We start from the raw sequence: 18552 nt of genomic DNA, 5'->3' as shown, positions 1-18552 counted from the left end.
CCTCACAATAACAGGAGGGTAGAATATTGCATTTTACACACACACACACACACACACACACACACACACACACACACACACACACACACACACACACACACACACACACACACACACACGCGCGCGCACACACGCGCACACACACTTTTTTTTTAAGCAACTAATGGCAATCGGTGCTGACTTGTGAGATATTCTCTGCAGTTAATGATAATAAATCAAATCCTTAAGTCATGCTAGATTAGGGAAGTAAATCTGCCACAATACTTACCATTCAGTGCATTGTATGGCAGACACATGGTCGGTTGTCTCTTGGTTCCCTCGTGGTGAACAAACCAATATATTGTTAAAACAAACACAGGAAGAGACATAATGCTTCGTAAACAACCTCAATGTGCAGTTTTCCAATGTTTAAAAAAAGACAAGACTATAATTTTTCTAATTGCTTCACAATAATTTTTAGAAATAACACACTTACTGATATGACCTTTGGCCACAACAAGAGACAGGAAAAGTTGAGAATGAAAAATATACAGTCAAAAGGTCATCCCATTTCTGAGTGAATCACTGAACTGAAGAGCTTGTGTCCTGCTTTCATGCTTTTCTCTTTTCTAAGTCTTGTTTTGGGGGGTTTTTCAGCCTGAATCTAAGTTGGAAAAGGAGTGGGCTGTGTGGTTGGAGAGACCTTGAGCAGACTCCTGGGCGTCTGTGTTTGGCTGTGCTTGGCAGGACAACTTTGTTGTCTCTTTGGGTTTATGAAGAACCCACAGTCAAATCCTTTACACACCACTGTGATCTCATATTATAAGTCCGTTGCCCTGAAACTTGAATCCTGCGAGTCAACTTATAGCATCATAGTACTGTAGTCCTACCTCACTGCTGTCAGTAGTCAGTGTAGAAATATGAGTCGTACTTTAGTTGTTAGCATTAGCGACTAAACATCTCGCTTTGTCAATCAACCAAAACTTCTGAAGTAACAACCAACGTGTTAAATAGGAAATAAAACCTAGAAACTGCTCAACATGTCTAAAAATACACATACATATATTGTGAGATCACGATAAGAGCCACTGCAGCACCAGTTTTAAAATGTACCTTCTGTGAGACTTGCACATTTATTTTTATGGCCTTATCTACAAGTTTTTCCATTTTCTCTAGAAAACTAATTCCTGTCTTTTCTTCTTTAAGTGTAATAAACCATAAAATATGCAGCCTAACAAAGTCTGACAGGAATGAAAACATGCACTGACCTTGAAGGCATATTTTCTGGTAATGTGATCGTCCACAGACAACATGGATATACGAAAGCTTGGCAGGAGGATACTGCCGAGAATCCCCTCCTCTTTTTCATCTACAGAGGAAAAACAAAACACAGTGTGTATATATATATATATATACACACTATATTGTCAACTCTTATCTTAAAGCGTTATTTGTAAACAGGACGCAAGTCAAGTGGACTGTGAAAGGAAAAACTGTGCAGTGTTTTGGTCAGATAAACATAGGATACCAAGTCAAAACATTGGAAAAGATGAGCACTGATTCAGTTCTGTATGCAGCTAGGCTGCTCTAATCCTCATTAAGTTAACAGACAGGGTTCCACATTGACAATTGTGCACACTCCACATGGGGGGGGATTAGATTGGGTCCCAAGTTTAAGCAGAGTAGCTTACTCTCCAAATTCCATAAAAGCAAACTGTACTGCTTACCCAAAACAGTGCAGGAAAACAAAACAGTGACTGCTGCAATCCCTTATAGGCATGGACTTTGTCTGGTTTATGTGCAAGTTTGCATGTGTGTTACTCAAAACCATTATGTTAGAGTCAAAGTCTTTTAACACATATTGGCGATGATGGAATGAATAAGGCTGATCATGAATAAAGTTCAACATTGTGAGTAATATTTAGGGAAATATATGGTAACATCAATCTGGACATTCCCAAACATATCAGAAGTCGAGCTGTTTGCTCAGAAGTTGTGTTAGAGACCTGCCTCGCTTAACTGATTTTCAAAAGAGGGGCGGATGGATTTTTGACAGCGTCACCTGTCTGCAACCAACCGGGCTCTTTGCCACTGCCTCTTTCAAAAAACACAACAGGCAGAGGCTTCAGCAGAGCAGTCTCATCATGGGATATCCTGATGCGCAGAAATAGAGTGATAACTACAACAGCAGATAACAGATGTATTCAGATGAAGCAGCAGAGTTCACGACCTCTCTGCCCACTCTCTGCTGATGGATACAGTTTCTCAACATATCCATCTGGATAAAGCCTTTGGGTCCGCCGCTGTCCGCGGCTTTTGTCAGTCAGTGGGTGGAAAGAAGGCGACGGGAATGGCAGACACCAGAAATAACACAGACTGGATGTCATCCTGATCAGCAGAAATGACGACTACATCTGCATAAAGAGGCGGCACTGGGAAGTGCAGCCTTGTACAAAGGTAAGGCTTGTATTTTCTCACAGTTTCAAACAGCACACCTAGTTTACACTTGGTCTACACTTTAAACATTCTCCAAACAGAGATGTGTCAAAATTAGATGTGAAGATTGGTCCAACATGAGAGAACAGCCATTAAAATCACATTTTAATCAATAATAGATTATATAAAATCGATAAATCGCATCGAAATGTCCACACATTTTACAAAAATGCAAACTACAGTAAGTGAGTGTAACTACTACTAACACTACTTTCAGACTCCTATCATGTAAAAGCATGAATGATGACATGACTTGCATAAAAAGGAATCATTCAATAAACTTGTTTCATCTTGTTTCATCATGACTTAACATTAAGTGTGGAATCCTATTAGTATGCTTTAATGTTTAACTCTGCATCCAGGTCTTGCGTAAGGACCTGGCTTTGCTTGATGGAAAAAAAGGTGATGTTGCAAGCTTTTTCACCTGATAAGTCTCCTCAGTTGGTCCTGACATGTTCTTTATCACAGGGACTCAGACATAACAATGATGAGAAAAGGCATCGCTTGTTGTTGAAGATCACAAAAGCACTTGAACTATTAATCGACAACCGGTGCCGCTAGATGACAGGACTGAACTCACCTCTGTAGTAGAAGAGGCAGAGGTCAGAAAGGACAAACCACCTCTTCTTCCATAGCTTCATCCCTGTACTGTCCTGAAAAGACACCAGAGCAATAGAGGACATTAACTCCACAAATGTTTGGGGCTTTGATTTTTTTCTAATATCTTTGTCTTTTTTTATCCTATTCAGCACATGCTGTAGTCCTGTGATACAATCCTTTCCATGTGATCAATTGTTTGCTACATCATCTCTAAGGATTAACAGCCAATCACTTCTTTGTTGTATTACATAATTGTGTACGACTTTCTAGGTTTCCAGCTGAGACAGGTCACCATTTTGCATTTGTGATCCAAAATGCCTCTCTGAACTTTGGAAATTATGAAATAACCCCTTGCTTAAATGAAGACGGGTTATGGAAGTCATCCGATCAGCACTGCAAAATTTCGGACTCTCAAATTTAGCTATTTTTGGCCTGAGATGGGGAAACTTAATTTGTGGCATGAAACAAAGACAATGCAACACACACACACACACAAACTTCCTCTGCTTAAGTTGTTCTTCAGTATCAGCTCAAAGCCTTTAACGCTGCTGCCTGAAAAAGCTGAAGGGTGAAGTAAAGGGTATTAACTCCCTGGTTTACTTTAATGGAAAACTTGAGCAAAGTCCTTAATCGTAGCCTCCACCAGGAGACAAAAGCAGGAGGGGGGATCTTAACAACTCTGTCATTATGGTCAAACGGCATGTGGGCTGCAGTTTACTTGAAATGGAAATTCACTTCCACAAACCAGAATGGTTAAAACATTAGTATCAAGAGAGATTCAAAATACCAGATGCTGCGCCGTATGTTCATAAAAGAGGTAGATGTGAAATGTAACAAGTTTTAAAGATCTTGTGTCCACCACCTTTCCTCAATTAAATCCAGGTCTTAACCCCCCCTTTTTTGAATGTCAGTAGCAGAAGAATAAATAAACTTTATCAAAAAGTTCTGTCGAATCTTGCTCTCTGGAGGCTTTCGCTATCACATCAATCACTGCGGCACTTTGTTCTAGCAGCGGACCAACCGAAGGACTGCAGCTTCCCCTCAGCCAAGGACTTCAATGGCTTCCAGTTTTCAATGAGGCAGGGAAATAAAAGTGCAAATCCAGCTTTTATTCAGGCTAGCAGATTTGTGAGTCTTTTGCTTGATCTACGTCACCCTGATTGATGTTTCCAAAGAAAAAAGCAGCTGGCAGCTGCACCAAAGGAGCCCATCGTGTGCTCACAAAACTGCACAGGGTGCCTGCAATCACCGCTAAATGAAACTCCCAGTTAGGATGCACAAGGGTGTCCGGTCTGGCCCCTTTTTACTCTTCTGTAAGTAACCAGGGAGGTTTGCATTCATACAGTGGCCCTGCTGGATGAGCAAAAACAGAGATGCACAAAGAAATGCTCAGATTGTGCTCATCTTAAGACTACTGCTGCTGCTGCATAACCACTTGCAGTTAAAAATGGAAACAGACCCAACACTGTTTTATATTATCACCTTTGTATAGCCAAGCTTTTCCTTGCCTCTGACTCCAAAGATAATACTATCCAGCAGAAATCAGGGGAGCTCCTGACGTGAGCATGCTCGGACTAATAATGCTAACATGCTGTTTAACGTATTTTTTCCATGTTTATCAACTTTATTGATATTTTGCACTTTCACACAAATTGTTAACAGGGTGGTGTAAGACAAAAGGTCAGGGTATAACCAAAAAGATTTCTGCAAAAATCCATCCGCACGTTGATACATTTCAGTTATAACCACAGTGGTTTAAAAATATTGATACACACATGCGTCGAAGAAAACAAATTGTATGATCTGTCCTTTAAATTTCTGATTGCATTTTCTGGAGTAAAGATTACCTGGAGCCGTGCACTCCTACTCACCTGTTTATACAGCCAGTTTCTCTTGATAACCGGGGCACCGGGATTCCTCCTGATGGAGTTGGATCGTTTCCCGAAGTTGTGAATTTTTTTAGAAGGTCTTGAGGGCTACAAGTTAAATCAAATTAAGCTCAACACACACACGGAAAAGAAACATCTAGATGTTTTAAGCCATTAAAATGTGATCCACTTGTTTTTCCCATTATTTTCTAACATAACAGGCATGAATCGTAAGCCCCCCTGTCACTCACCCTTCCTCCGGGGCTACTGGGGTTTGCAGCTTGCTCCGAGCCGCCCGTGTAGTTAGAGGCCTCACTCATGGTGCTTACTGGTCGTTCCTTCTTCTCATTCGCCGGCACTTTGGAAGCAGATCTAAACAAAACGCACAACATGCCAAGAGCAGACAAGCAAGTCATTAATCAGAAATAGACACTGTGTTATATCCAACATATTTATCTCCAGTGACCTTCAGAGGAGCAGGAATATGAGCAGGCAGCCCTTATCATATGTTTCCCTGTCTGTCCTCTGAAGTTCAAGCTCTGTTATAATGAGATCTCAACATGGGCTTATGAATCAAACCAATTACTCCCACCCTGTCACTGCTGATACATTTTAAGTTCTCTAAGAGCTTAAAGTGAATGTCCTGCAAAGTGCGCCTGACATATCCAGAAGCAGCAGCTGCAGCAGTGAACAGGGTCAGGATGTTTCTTAAAAGACAAAATCTGTCTTATTTTTAAAGGAAAAGCATAACAGGATCAGTAATTGTGGCATATGAAAGAACACCACGTGAATAAGCAGTACACGACCCACGGAGATGTCCTACATTCACTAAGATAGGAACAATGCTGTGGTCCAGTGGGAACAAGGCATGAAAACCAAAGGGGATCAAAAATACTGCAGCAGTGATATCTCCACAGATCCAGTGATTCTGCTGCACGTAAGGGCTGAAACTGCTGACTCTGCATTAAAAACACTCCCCGATCTAACCGAGCCATGTGATCAACAATATAACATTTGTACGGTCCAGATCATGTTTTATCACCAAGTTCCATCTTTCAGTGCAACCGTCTGTTAGAAATGCAACAAGAAAACATAAGAAAACATAAGCATTCAATTAGAAACAGTTCAAACCATGCGGTCATACCCAAGGTGCACAAACACAAAAAGGGGATCACGATGGACGACCATACGTGACACACACAGGATGTTCATTCCCGTGCAGCAAAGGGACAGATCTGATGTCACCTGGAAACTCCTCGAAACAATGACTATTACAGACCGACCCGGTCTTACCGGCATTTAGAAGGAAAGCTACGTACAGTAGTTAGTTAGACGGGAAAGCTTAGTTAGAAAAAGCAGCAGTATGTTATTAATGTTTTCTGATAATTTCAGATATGAAAGTATGTGACTAGATATATGGATACACATACACGAGTGACGAGTGACTAACTCATTTATCTAAAGAAAAGGCGCTTTTACAGATGGGTGAGTAACTACTGAGATTTGCCTTCTTCTCAGTCCAATAAATTTGCTTCTGAAAATGAGGTCTAAACGTTTTGAGCACTTCCACTGACTCATGAAATCCTTATTAAAGCATAATCAATGGTGAGTCAAATTGTCATCTAATAAAGGTCGGGAAGGATGGAACGTGTGAAATGACTGCACTGTAAGAGATATAGTGCTTTATTTGATGCTCTATTTGGCATCACGACACTTCTAGGCTCTCGGCTACAGATAATTAGCTTGGAAGTGATAATCATTCCGCATGCAATCAAACCGAGAAGATACAAATGTGTCAATTTGATAGCTTTAATGTAAGAGCTGGCCTTCGACTATAGGCACATTAAAAACAAAATTGAGAAATTACTTTGCATTACAGCCCTGACAACCTAAAACACCCACACTACAATACATATTCTATTTGGAAATTTCAGTGCTTATTGGAAAAGCAAACAGAATACAACATAAAAATCTAATCTAATATGAAAAATAAGGAACACGTAATCATTACAGATCTTTTTACAAGTGACTGAACACATGCACACACACAAAAAAAGATATTCCTAATCACACTAGAAACATGTACGGAAGATTTGCAGAATACCAAACCAACACCAGTCATTTGCAATTTACCAACATGAAAAAATAAATAAATCTATAATCAATAGTGTTCTTCTCTGATCAACATCCTAAAAATTAAGGATGCATCACTATGAAACGTTTCACTGAAACCAGTATTTAAAAGAAAGAACTCAACAATAAGGTTCGGGAGTAAAAATCCATTTCATACTCTATCACAAAGAGTTATAAGCCATAAAGCTCATACGGTGTGACACTTATATAGCCCCTTTCTACTCAATCCTTTGCAGTGAAAGCACTTTCTACTACAAGCTTCATTCATACGGTGATTTATCTGCACAAAAAAGCACTTATCGAACATTCACAAAGAGACACACGCCGATAGACGCATCAGGGACAACTTGGGTTTCAGCATCTTCCCCAAGGCTAGTTTGACACATAGACTGGAGGAGCCAAGGAGCAACCCACTGACCTTCCGATCTGCTGGACAATCTATTCAACCACCTGAGCTGCATCCATCCCTTTCAGCTCTTTACCACACTTTGAACATTTAGCCTGTGCAAAATTGATGTGACACAGCAGATATATATCATCCACCGCCATCAGTAAATGCCATCTTATTTGCAAATACACCGGCATCAGCCTTCAAAGTGTTACACACAGGATGTTCAGCTAATATCAGCTGATATCAATACTCGGCCAATGAATTGAGCAGTGTTCCCAGGGCCTCACCAGTAATTATTTCACAGTTATTTAGAGTCAAAACACCACAAACACATACATGTGCACACACAATGAAAACCAACACATTCCTATATTTTGTTTAACTTTCGTTTATTTAGTGTAAAATGATACAATAATACCCACATGGCTTATATGCCACTATTCATACTCTTATCATGCTGTTTTGAATGCCTGTCTGTTTTCAATTCCTGTTGTCTGGTTTAGGATGGGGCTTGCCTCCTGACAGCACTGCCCACAGTGGAAATCACTGTATAGTGAAATACCACGGGCAACACTCGCCGCTGTGTTCACCAGAGCTCAATGTCAACAACAAAGTCAATGAACCCAAAAGTCAAGCTGAAAAGGCCATGTGACGTTCTGTTTTCAGCAATGTCGAGCTGCTCTGTTACCTACGGGAAGGAAGGTCTGTACAGCGTGCCAGTCTGTCTTAAGATCAATGTCGCGGCAACAGTTTTTCCATTTTAGTTTTCGCCAGTGTCATTATAGTTTTCAACACTAAACACTCTCAAATGAGACCGAGAACTGAACATCAGATCTTAAGGTTGAACTCTAAATATTCCGCACAGAGTAAAAGTTGAAATTAGGCGAACTGTGCAATCAACCTTTTGTCTAATAGAGCCATTATTGTAGACAAACAAAATAGATGTTGCTGCATCAATTCAACAAACTTGTATGTGTTAAAAGTGACAGATACAGGCTGCCCCTTGCATGGATTTTCTGTGTCTGTGTAAATGTGGGGGTCTGTGTGTGCAGAAAGAGCAGGGATTAGACTGTCACTGAAGCCTAGCACTCTAAGCACACTGGGGGGAAAAAAACAAAACACTGAACGAAGAGGCTGAGGCCGCATTTTAAAATGACCACACAGCATTTCTAAAGAGACGAGGCGGCTCTAAAACACCTTTGTGTGCTGCTGAACTGCGCCTTTATCTTTTTAATGAACAAAAGGTTGGAACACAAGGGAAGCATAATCAGATCTGTAACAGTGTAACTAGGTCCACTGGTGTAGAGCAGAACAGAGCTGGATCGTGCACCAAAGATTTACAGATACTAAAGGTTCTAAACCGAGATCAACTAAACCCCTTTTTGCTGTGGGTCCACATTACCCACATTATTATTACCCTACTTACAGAACTAATAACATATGAAACCGTGGAGCCTTAACCGGTAACAACAAGAGCGCTCACTCTCTGGGCATTATTTACTTGCTCTGGGAACAGTATGTTGCATACTCTTATTCTTTGTTCTTTTTAAGAACTTTAGAGGTTTATAGGGCAGTACAGCGACCTTTTGTAATTTGCCCATTTCAAATCCATTTTAATATGCTTAACATTAAAATATGTATTTTTTTTAATCCATCTTTTTTATCTATTTTTTAGTTATGCAGCTAGAGTAGAGTCTGTGGTGTTCAAAACAGGTGTGTTGTCAGCAGGGAAGCTGCAAAGTGCCACTCATAACATGGCTGAAGGGTTTTTCTCCCATTTCTTCATTAACGTTTTCATTTTCGTTAATCGGCTGTAATAAATGCTAATACAGATGGATTGGCAAAAGGCTAATGTTGGCCAATTATATTGGTCCACAGACTTAAAAAAAAACAAAAAAAAACAAAACAGTATGCTTTCAACAAAGAAGAGTCAGTGGTACAAAAGATGATTTGTCTGACAGCTCGGCTTTTATAAAGGATGTGCAGCTTGACTTTAGCTCAGGAAATGTTAGTAATGATCTCCTTGGGGTATGTTCATAAAGTTTAGTTGAACAAAAGAAATGTTTCAGACAGTTAGATACACATCATGGGATTTTGTAGTACAAGTATATTGCAGAGTCTATTGTTAGTGCGCAACAACGACAAATATTAACAGACAAACACATTTAAGTTGTTTTACATTAAAAGAAACGGTGCAGTCATCCAGCTGTGCTTGAGAGACACATTTCCACATTTTACACCACAAAACAGAGGGAAAACAAATTTGTTGAGATTGGGTTTTGAGGACTACTGTAATCAGGTAACACTTGCTCAAATACTACTCGGTCAGGAAAAGTTTATCTCATCTTATTTTGCGTCATGTCATTATGTATCAAGATAGTGACAAGTAGGGCTGCCACAAACGATTATTTTGATTAGTCGACTAATCAGATCATGCATCCATTGGACGTAAAACGTACAGCTTATTGAACCAGCATGCACCTGCTCTTATATGACTATCATTAGCTTACAGCTTTAAGTGTTTAAGGTGCTAACTAAAAATAAAGATAAGATGATAGTTTATTAAATTGTAATGACATTTGCAGACTGTTTCGGTGAAGTTTAATAAACTCAGCTGTCTGCTCCTTGCTATCTAAAATATAACGGGACACCGGAGTAAATTCTCGAGCATCTCACACTTCTGATAATCAGTTGTCTGCTTGACGTTTATTCAGCTGTGTAAAAAAACTATAACTTTAAATCTCAGCCAAACAGATTTACTCAGGAACAAGTAAAATACTGAAAAAAGCCAAACAATAACAGTTTTAAGTTATCTAAGTGAATTATATATCACGTTTAACCTGAGTAGTGAAAGACGGCGGTGGGTTTGAAAACGATTTGCCGGGAGTCCAGTGTTCTCTCCAGCTCTAGTGAGTCTTGAACCCCGGCTCGCTATCGAGCTGGTGGGTAACAGACGTCTCTGAAAACGTCGGAGCGCTTTTGAAAATATGTGGTGTCTTGATAAACTAAGCAGATATTTGAGGTTTACACAGCTACATTCTGAAAACATGTTAAACGTTTATTTTGTGACCCAGAAAGAATAATAAGAGTAATATTAAAACTAACTAGCTGCCGCCATTGTTGGAAACTGAGCTGGGCTGCGCTATGAATTCTGGGACACTGCTTCTTCTTCGGGGTTTAACAGAAGCTGGCATCCTTGTACATGCAGTGCTGCCATCTCCTGTTTCAGTCCGTTATTACACTCTTAAATCCTACTACTTATTCCTGCGTCTTTTGGGATCTTACAAAGCTTCAAACAACGCGTCGACTATTAAATTAGTTGTCAACGATTTTGATAGTCGACATAATCGTGACTAGTCGACTAATCGTGGCAGCCCTAGGGACAAGTAAGCTGAAAATTAAAATGATTAAAGTAGCAAATTTAGCTAAAGGACAACCTGTAATAAGAAAAATCAACCCAACACTACAGTAAAACAGCCCTGTTTTTAACATTGTCCCTAACACTCCAATGGACACATACATTTTAAATGAACAGCTAGTACGGTACGCAGTAAACTGCACTGTGAAACAGCTGACACGCTGAACACGTGGTGAGACTGCGTTTTGGTCAACATTTTTACATGTGAGTTGCTGTAAACAAATACCTCCTGTTAGCCTGCACATGATCATGCAGAACACTAAAAACAGGAAAACATTTACACAGTATAACAGAATGGTGAAGCTGACAATGAGAGATATGGGTACAGTCACATGGCACATACAGCACTTTAGTGGTAACTTCGCACATCGCACCACAGCTGTATGTATGACACATGAGTGATACAGCCTCTTAATGAATATTATAGCAGTTTGAGAACACTAATGTGCAAATAATAGCTTTAATTATACCCTGCGTAGCAATGTAGCAGTGACAGTGTCATGTGTTCCTGTCACACATTTATGTAACTGAAGACTACAAACTGAACCTTGAAGTGAAACTCACAATAACTAAAGAAATAGAGAAATAAAGAAAGGGAAACTGTTCCTGGTTACTGTTCTTAGCTATGTTAACATAAAGAGCAGCTTTGTTTTGTTAATACTTTTCAGAATGTGAAATCAGTCTCTTGATAAGTGACAGCTTTCCAGAACAAAGCGGTATAATTACAGTATTATTAGAATTTCCTGTTGAAAGTGTAGCAATTGACTAGCCAGAGACTGGAAATGGTTGATTTTCAGTGTGCACAGCCTGAACTGGTGACCAGCCGGTCAGCCTCTCATGTCTGATTGCCAGCTGATCTGTTTTATTCATGTGCAGATCCTGTACACACTCACGGCCACATGCTAACATGTCGTTATCGTGGGAGCTCTTCACTGTGACTGAAGACCCAGAGTTCAGCAAAGTAAACCACAGGGAGACCGGCGGAAAAACAATTCTAACGACAAACCTAATGAGACATTTAAATCACCCTAACCCGGCTCAACGTGAACATTTTAAAGACACTAACAAAGAAAAAACAGCTAACGCTATCCAGCGCTCAGGGCCATCTCCAAGCCAACAGCCTCAATATGAGCCTCAGTATGAGCGGTCAATGGATCAAGCGATTATGAGGGAAATTACAAGGGACAAGTGAAAAAGAGAGAAAGTTAAAAGGTAACACGTAGGGACAGGTTGGAGTGGAGCTAAACCCGGGCCTCTGCAGTAGCCTTTTGGCACATGGATCAGTTGCTCAACCAGTGATCCAGAGAAGCACCCCATTATCTGGCAAAGTTACAAAAATAATTGAAAATGATGTAACTAACTGACATTTGTTTTGTTACATAAATCTGCAGTTTATTATTTGTACCTCTTTCCAGCAGCAGAGCTCTTTTTTGAGAGTTAAGGGAAAGAAGATCCTGTAACTTACTGCAGTTTAAGTGTTCATAATAAAGCTTCACATATCATTGCTATATCTACCCTAATGGGACACAAATAGGGACTCAAAGTAAACATGGCTGCTTGTCTTCTCCAATCCATTAACTCAAATCTAATCTAAGCTTCCTTTACCTGAATTACTCACTTTTTATTCCATCTTAAGGTGGGCTGAGGCAGGCTTTATGTTATACTAGACTGATTATAATGCCAAACTGAGGCAAAGATTTGTGTTTTGAGTGCATTTAAAGTGCAGAGCAGATTAAGCGGAGATTTTCAGCAAGGCCTCTTTATCCCTGTGGCAGCTTAAATCCGTCTTTGCCTTTTATTACTCGTCCACGGTGCAGATTTTGGCCTTGTACTATTTTTACTAAAACAGAGCCAACTGTTGGATGAAATGCTCTGTAATAAACTTCGAATTGTGAGTCATGTAGGTTTACCGCTTTTCTGTGTTGCCTTCGCTAACTGGACCCGATGTGCGTTCTTTTTTCTCCTTTTTTTTTTGCAGATTCTGTAAATGATAAAACTCAAATTGCTAAATTAGATATTATCTAGCACTGACATGTTGTGCTTCTTAGCGTGAAAAGCGGCAGAAATGTGTGAGCAACACAGTGGAGAGAGGAATGTGTCAAGCGAGTGCAGTGTCACAGTTCTGGTACAACAAGCTTCTTCACAAACTTTTTTTTCCTGATTATTCAATCTATACCGAAGAAAAGTGCTGCTCAGAAGATTTTAGAGAGACAAATAGGTCACTACAGCATGCTCTGGAAAAAAAAAAACAACTTTCTAACCCACATATTGGAAAAAGCTGAAACTGGTACTCATAAAGAACGACTGGGGGATTTCTTCTTTACTGCTGAACCACTTGAGAGTGAAATTATACGTCTTGGAGCAGAACGTGTTTCAATCAGTATTCGGTGCTAAAATAAGTGACACCAGTTGTGATGGCTTGATTTTAGTGGAACAATCTAGTGGAGGAGATCTACAATGAATGGGGTTTAAAATCTAACTTAGAAACTGAGCAGAGCTGGAACATGCTACGCAGCATTAAGCTATGATGGCTAGGGTAAACCATGAAAGCGCTGTGGGCTATGATGTAAGCTGTGTATATTTAGCAATCTTACAGACTGAAGTAAATCAGAATGGGAACTAGTTAAGGAGGGCAGTGGAGCAGACAGATATTTGTCCTCACTTTCGACATGCTGCGGACTTAAACAGTCAATCAGGAAGGTTATGAAGTTAGAGGATGGTAATGAAAATACTGGACAGAGTCATAGTGTTGATCTCCTGTAAGTAAAAGCTTGAGATGACTGACATCTGATTCAGTCATGTGGGCAAAAATTTGATGACTGAAAGCAGTGTAGATGATCACATGGACGTCACACAGTTGACCCTGTACTGTATTTGAAAAGGACATGAACTTCTCTCCAGGTCAAAACAAGGGCCAAAATGTGATTAATCATGTTTTCCACTATTTGATGTATGCCTGAAATAATAATGGTTTTTACTCTGGGGCCTTAGCACCAGCACTAAAATTTAAGTCTTTGAAATATGAAAAGTTACCTACAAATGTTTTTTTTCTTAACAGAACTTTCCTTCTTACTGCTGAGAAATTTCTTTATGAAACCGCATAACTGAGGATGCATTGAATAGAGCCTTTGAATTCAAAGGGCAGAACTGCAAATAGACGATGGCACGGCAACAACTTATGCAATGTTGCCTACACATGAGGAGTTTCAACAGCATACTGTAGTGCTAAAAATGCTGCACAGTGGCATTCTGAGAGAAAGAAAAGAAAAAAAAAACAAGAGACTTACTGTTCGTTGATGACAAAGATGCAGTTGTCTTGCGAGGGTAAGCCTGACACAGGATGCTTGCAGGTCACCTTCCGTTCATTGTGGCTAACGAGGAGGAGGACAGGGAAGAAAAAAAAATACTGATTATTGTTTTGGTCAAAAAATAAGTCTGTCAATAATAGATCTCTCCATTTATACCTACTTTTAAAAATATCTAATAGACATGCTGCTTAACAGCTTAGACACAGAAGAATTTCAGAAAAATTAAAATTTTTGCTTTTATTTGAAACTTTTACTAGCAAAATATAAGAGAATCAAACAATTGATATTGTGTATGGTAACGAAAATTGCACACACAGTGCGGAAGTAGTAGTAAGCCACACCAATTAAGAAACTGACCACACTTGAAATGACAAGAGTTTAAGCCAGAAAATTTGTAGGTGTTGGGACTGATAACACATTGCCATGGAAACAAAACTATTGTATTAAAGGAAAAATGTAAAAGTCGATAACAATTCTGTATAAAACTAAGCATATATCAAACTTTAGAGCCTCATGTGTAATTTCTTGTCAACTTATACCTCCTTAAATTATCTACTGTCTTTAATTGTTGAGTTCAATCTTTAAAACTATAGTCTTATTACACCCCTCCCTCAAAAAGAAAAAAAAAAAAAGCCATTCCTATTACTGCTAGTAATTCTCAGCACACTAATAATAGACCTTCTCTCAAGCCCCCCATCATGACACATCAGTCCCATCTTGACACAAAATCACTGACAATGTGCTGACCAACAGCCAACCCAATCAATTGAGTTGTAAATGGCAGTAGTCCACTGGTTGCTAGCAGGAGAGCTAACATTGCATGGAAAGCTTGCAAGCTAACAGCAAAGCGGCAGCAGCTTGGAGGCATTTCAATCGAACTAATTTCGAGGATTAAAGACTTCTTCTTTAACGAGAAGAATGTAGACCTGGCATTTGTGAGCACTGCTTCTGAGCCTGCTCAGTAGACCGTTAACTTCATACATATTATAATCAACTAGAAGAGATACTGGAAACTGACCTAACTTGACACACATTGTGTCAGTTCACCAGAATAGGTACTCTAGGTACTATGGCTGCTCAATAGGGGCAAAAATTCTTATGGCTTGTCTACTTGGGATGGACTTGGGAGAGAAGAGGCGTTTAAATAAAAAGTATGGCAGTAGTTCTCTTAAACAAAAACAAACAAAAAATGTATATATTTAAGTTTAAACATGTCAGTTTTTCCTCTTATAATTTATAAAATAGAGGATATTTGGTACATCCAAAATCATTTGAAAGCCCATGTGAAGAAATCATGAAAATGATCATTAAAAAAGGGTTCCAGCAGGCTGTTGTGCTAACATACACTCAAAATCTAATAACAGAGGAACAAATGATGCCACTATCCTGTTGGCCAATTAGAGCGGCCTGCAGTCAGTTCCACCCTGACATAATTAGAACACCAGGACAGCGACCTCACAGTCCTTGAAGAACAGCAGCGTACTGGTAAAGGAGCCAGCGGTCAGTGTGAATGGCCTCGGGGTGAGGAAGCTCGCTGATGGGCTTTAGTGTCACTCATGTTAATCATTTGTTGCTTTAACAGTGTCGGTGGAATACTGCCAAGACTGTAAATTTAACATCAACATACAATTTAGCTTCCTACCACATAACCTGCAATTTAGAAATAGAAACTGATAGTTATTTAGTGACTGATACAGAGATGGGGTGCAACTGAGTATTTTATACATATCTTAATCAACATAATAACAAAAATGGAGACTTAACAAAACATATGGCTTGCAATGTCAACAAAGGCATCAAAGCTACTCCTGCCTTTATGTTCTTGATAGTTATTCTATACTTTAACTCAGTCAGGCTGTACTATAAACACAAGAGACTCAAGCTACAGCCCAAAAATAACACAGCGTTTAAACACTGAAGAAACGACCAAATACCAAGTATAAAATATGGGGTTTAGTTTCATTTTAGCCTGAAGAGCAACAGTATCCACAGCCCTGGTCTATAATTACTGGAGGCTCTGTTGGCAGCAGAGCACTCTGTGCGGTCTTTGGGCAAGCCAGCGGCACCATATTTCTTTGGCATCCCTCACACATGCCTATGCTGGTCTGCATAGGTTGGCTACAAATACCAGAGAGAGAAAAAGTATAGATACACAAAATAGTGGAACACAAAAAAGAACATTCCTTTGCACAACAGTCCCAATAATGATTTCTACTACAGAATCAGCTCCAATCAATCACATTTTTTCACATTTCTAAGTTTGGATACTGACTATGACCGCTGTCAGTTCAGATGCCCTGTCATCTCCAAAAAACTCTATCAATGGCAGAGAGAAAACTCTCCACGCTTGTTCTACCAAACTCCAATAACCCGAAAACATCCCGTCCTGGTCGTACTGTCAGTCTAGGCCAGTACATTTCTGGAGAGCAATCATCCAGGACAGCATGGGTCAAGCCAGACTCACCACATAAAGAGCAGACAATGGGCATAGCTAGGCACAGCACTCAATTGTAAAATGGTGGTAGAATTAGGCCAGAGGTTCTGCTCCCAGCTAAAAAACCAAATTCAGCTACATTCACCTGCAGTTGGCCTTCGTTCATCAAGGATCAGAGCTGTATCATTGTCAACTCTAATCTGGGAGATGAGAGCATTAAGGAAGGGTCACCGTCAATTTGCCAAAAACTTCTTCAGAGCTCCTGACGAAGTGACTTCCTTACAGTGGCCCATCATACAACTGCGATTTCTGCATGTGCTATGCTGCATTAGGCAAACAACAGTACACAACAAAAACAGTAATGCATTTTCACTAAAGCAGTCTTTCTTTATTCACTTTAAACTATGTAAAATTCCCATCAAAGTTAAGCCATTCTAATGCTGGCAGGCCACCATTCAAGGAAAAGGGTTATTAATAACAATAATATACAATTGCAACATTTTAAAGCCCTGATCACCACGTAGTGTTTTCTTATTGCTAAGTTGCTCTACTTGTGGTGCAGGTACAGCTGAGAATTTCTCCAAAGGTGCTGCTTGTGCTGGCTTGTACAGCAAATGCACAGTAAGCTACACAAAATGCATACATGTGGTCAATCTGTAGTGGGGCTCTAGGGCAACGACAACATCCATTACCTCCCACATCTGAGGATGTTTGCAATAAACACAAACACACATACATAGCAGCGGGAAACTCTTTAAATGCTGCAGGAAGACACTAAAACTTGCTGTTTCAGTGCAATTAAATACATTTTATATAAGAACAATTCACAAGAATAACAATGTCAAAGCCATTCATACTGTAAGGTAAAGATCTTAGAGCATTATTTTACCTTGTTAGTATGCATTAACCTACACTTTTTGGGTGAATGCATCATAAAGAACTTTGTATGTGTCAAGATACACTTCTTTGAGTGCAATAATTATGCAGTAAAACAAAAACGCACCGAATGAAAACACAAAAAGACTGTTTAGTGTTAAAAGATTGCTCAGACTGCCAATCCCACTTCCAAACCATCACCCTATTTACAACTTTTCAGCTTCTTTCAGCTCATTGTTTTGGTTTGGCAGTCTGGGTGGTAAAATCCCAGAGGTTCTGAAAGATGGTACAGTAAAGTAGGGGCTTGCTCGACACACAGCTCAAAGAAGTCAATTATACATTAGTTGCGCAATGAAACTGGCAAAAAAAAAAAAAATGGACAAACAAAAAGGAGTCAAACATCTGCTGTAGCAGCCAAAAGACACCAGACAGTTCCCAGTAGTCTGGAGACCAAACGAAGGATGTGAGGCAACTCAGAGAGGACCCCTACACAGTCTTTGCTAAAATAATCAAGCTCCAGTGACTCCCGTCACAATCTCTTTCTGTCTATAGTAAGAAATGTTAAACGGGTACATGAGGAAATATAATAAAATTAGAAACTTAACACTGAAACCTGGATTAAAAACAAAATTATCAAAAATTATTTATGGGAAATGCACTTAATCCAAAAAGACAGATGAACTTAATTTAATTAGGGCAGTGTATTTACATGTCTGTAATTAATTCACCTGAATCTGAAAAAGAAATATATTACCTCTATTAAAAGAAATATTAAACTATTGAAGTATTCTTGAGAGTTGACAAGCTACAAGGCTGTTAGAGCGGCACAAGTGCTGACCCTTAAACACATACCACACCCTTCTGACATCCACCAGGTTACCACTGAAATGTCAAGGGCAGGGGTGTCCAACTCCAGGCCTCAAAGGCTGGTGTCCTGCAGGTTTTAGATCTCACCCTGGGTCAACACACCTGAATTAAATGTTTAGTTCATTACCAGGCCTCTGGAGAACTTCAAGACATGTTGAGGAGGTAATTTAGCCATTTAAATC

The 18552-nt window shown here is 39.6% G+C and overlaps 1 protein-coding gene across 12 annotated transcripts in view; it reads right to left on the bottom strand.

Moving 5' to 3' along the window:
* Positions 1–18552, bottom strand: part of LOC146665086 (pleckstrin homology domain-containing family A member 5-like) — an 87424-nt gene that overhangs the window by 22667 nt on the left and 46205 nt on the right. For 10 of the 12 annotated variants that reach the window (XM_085412535.1, XM_085412526.1, XM_085412525.1 and 7 more), the window contains 5 exons: positions 14173–14256; positions 5195–5315; positions 4947–5051; positions 3056–3128; positions 1248–1348 (listed from right to left, as the gene is read on the bottom strand). In XM_085412535.1, the coding sequence (XP_085268661.1) occupies positions 1248–1348; positions 3056–3128; positions 4947–5051; positions 5195–5315; positions 14173–14256 (484 nt within the window). The other 2 variants (XM_085412534.1, XM_085412533.1) reach the window with 1 other exon arrangement.

This window comes from Rhamphochromis longiceps, linkage group LG7 (genome assembly GCF_057381845.1).
Source record: "Rhamphochromis longiceps isolate RC_006_pf linkage group LG7, R_longiceps_female_GT1.1, whole genome shotgun sequence".
Taxonomy (NCBI): Eukaryota; Metazoa; Chordata; class Actinopteri; order Cichliformes; family Cichlidae; genus Rhamphochromis; species Rhamphochromis longiceps.
The sequence above is the reverse complement of the archived record's forward strand: the minus strand, read 5'-3'. Positions and strand labels throughout refer to the sequence as shown.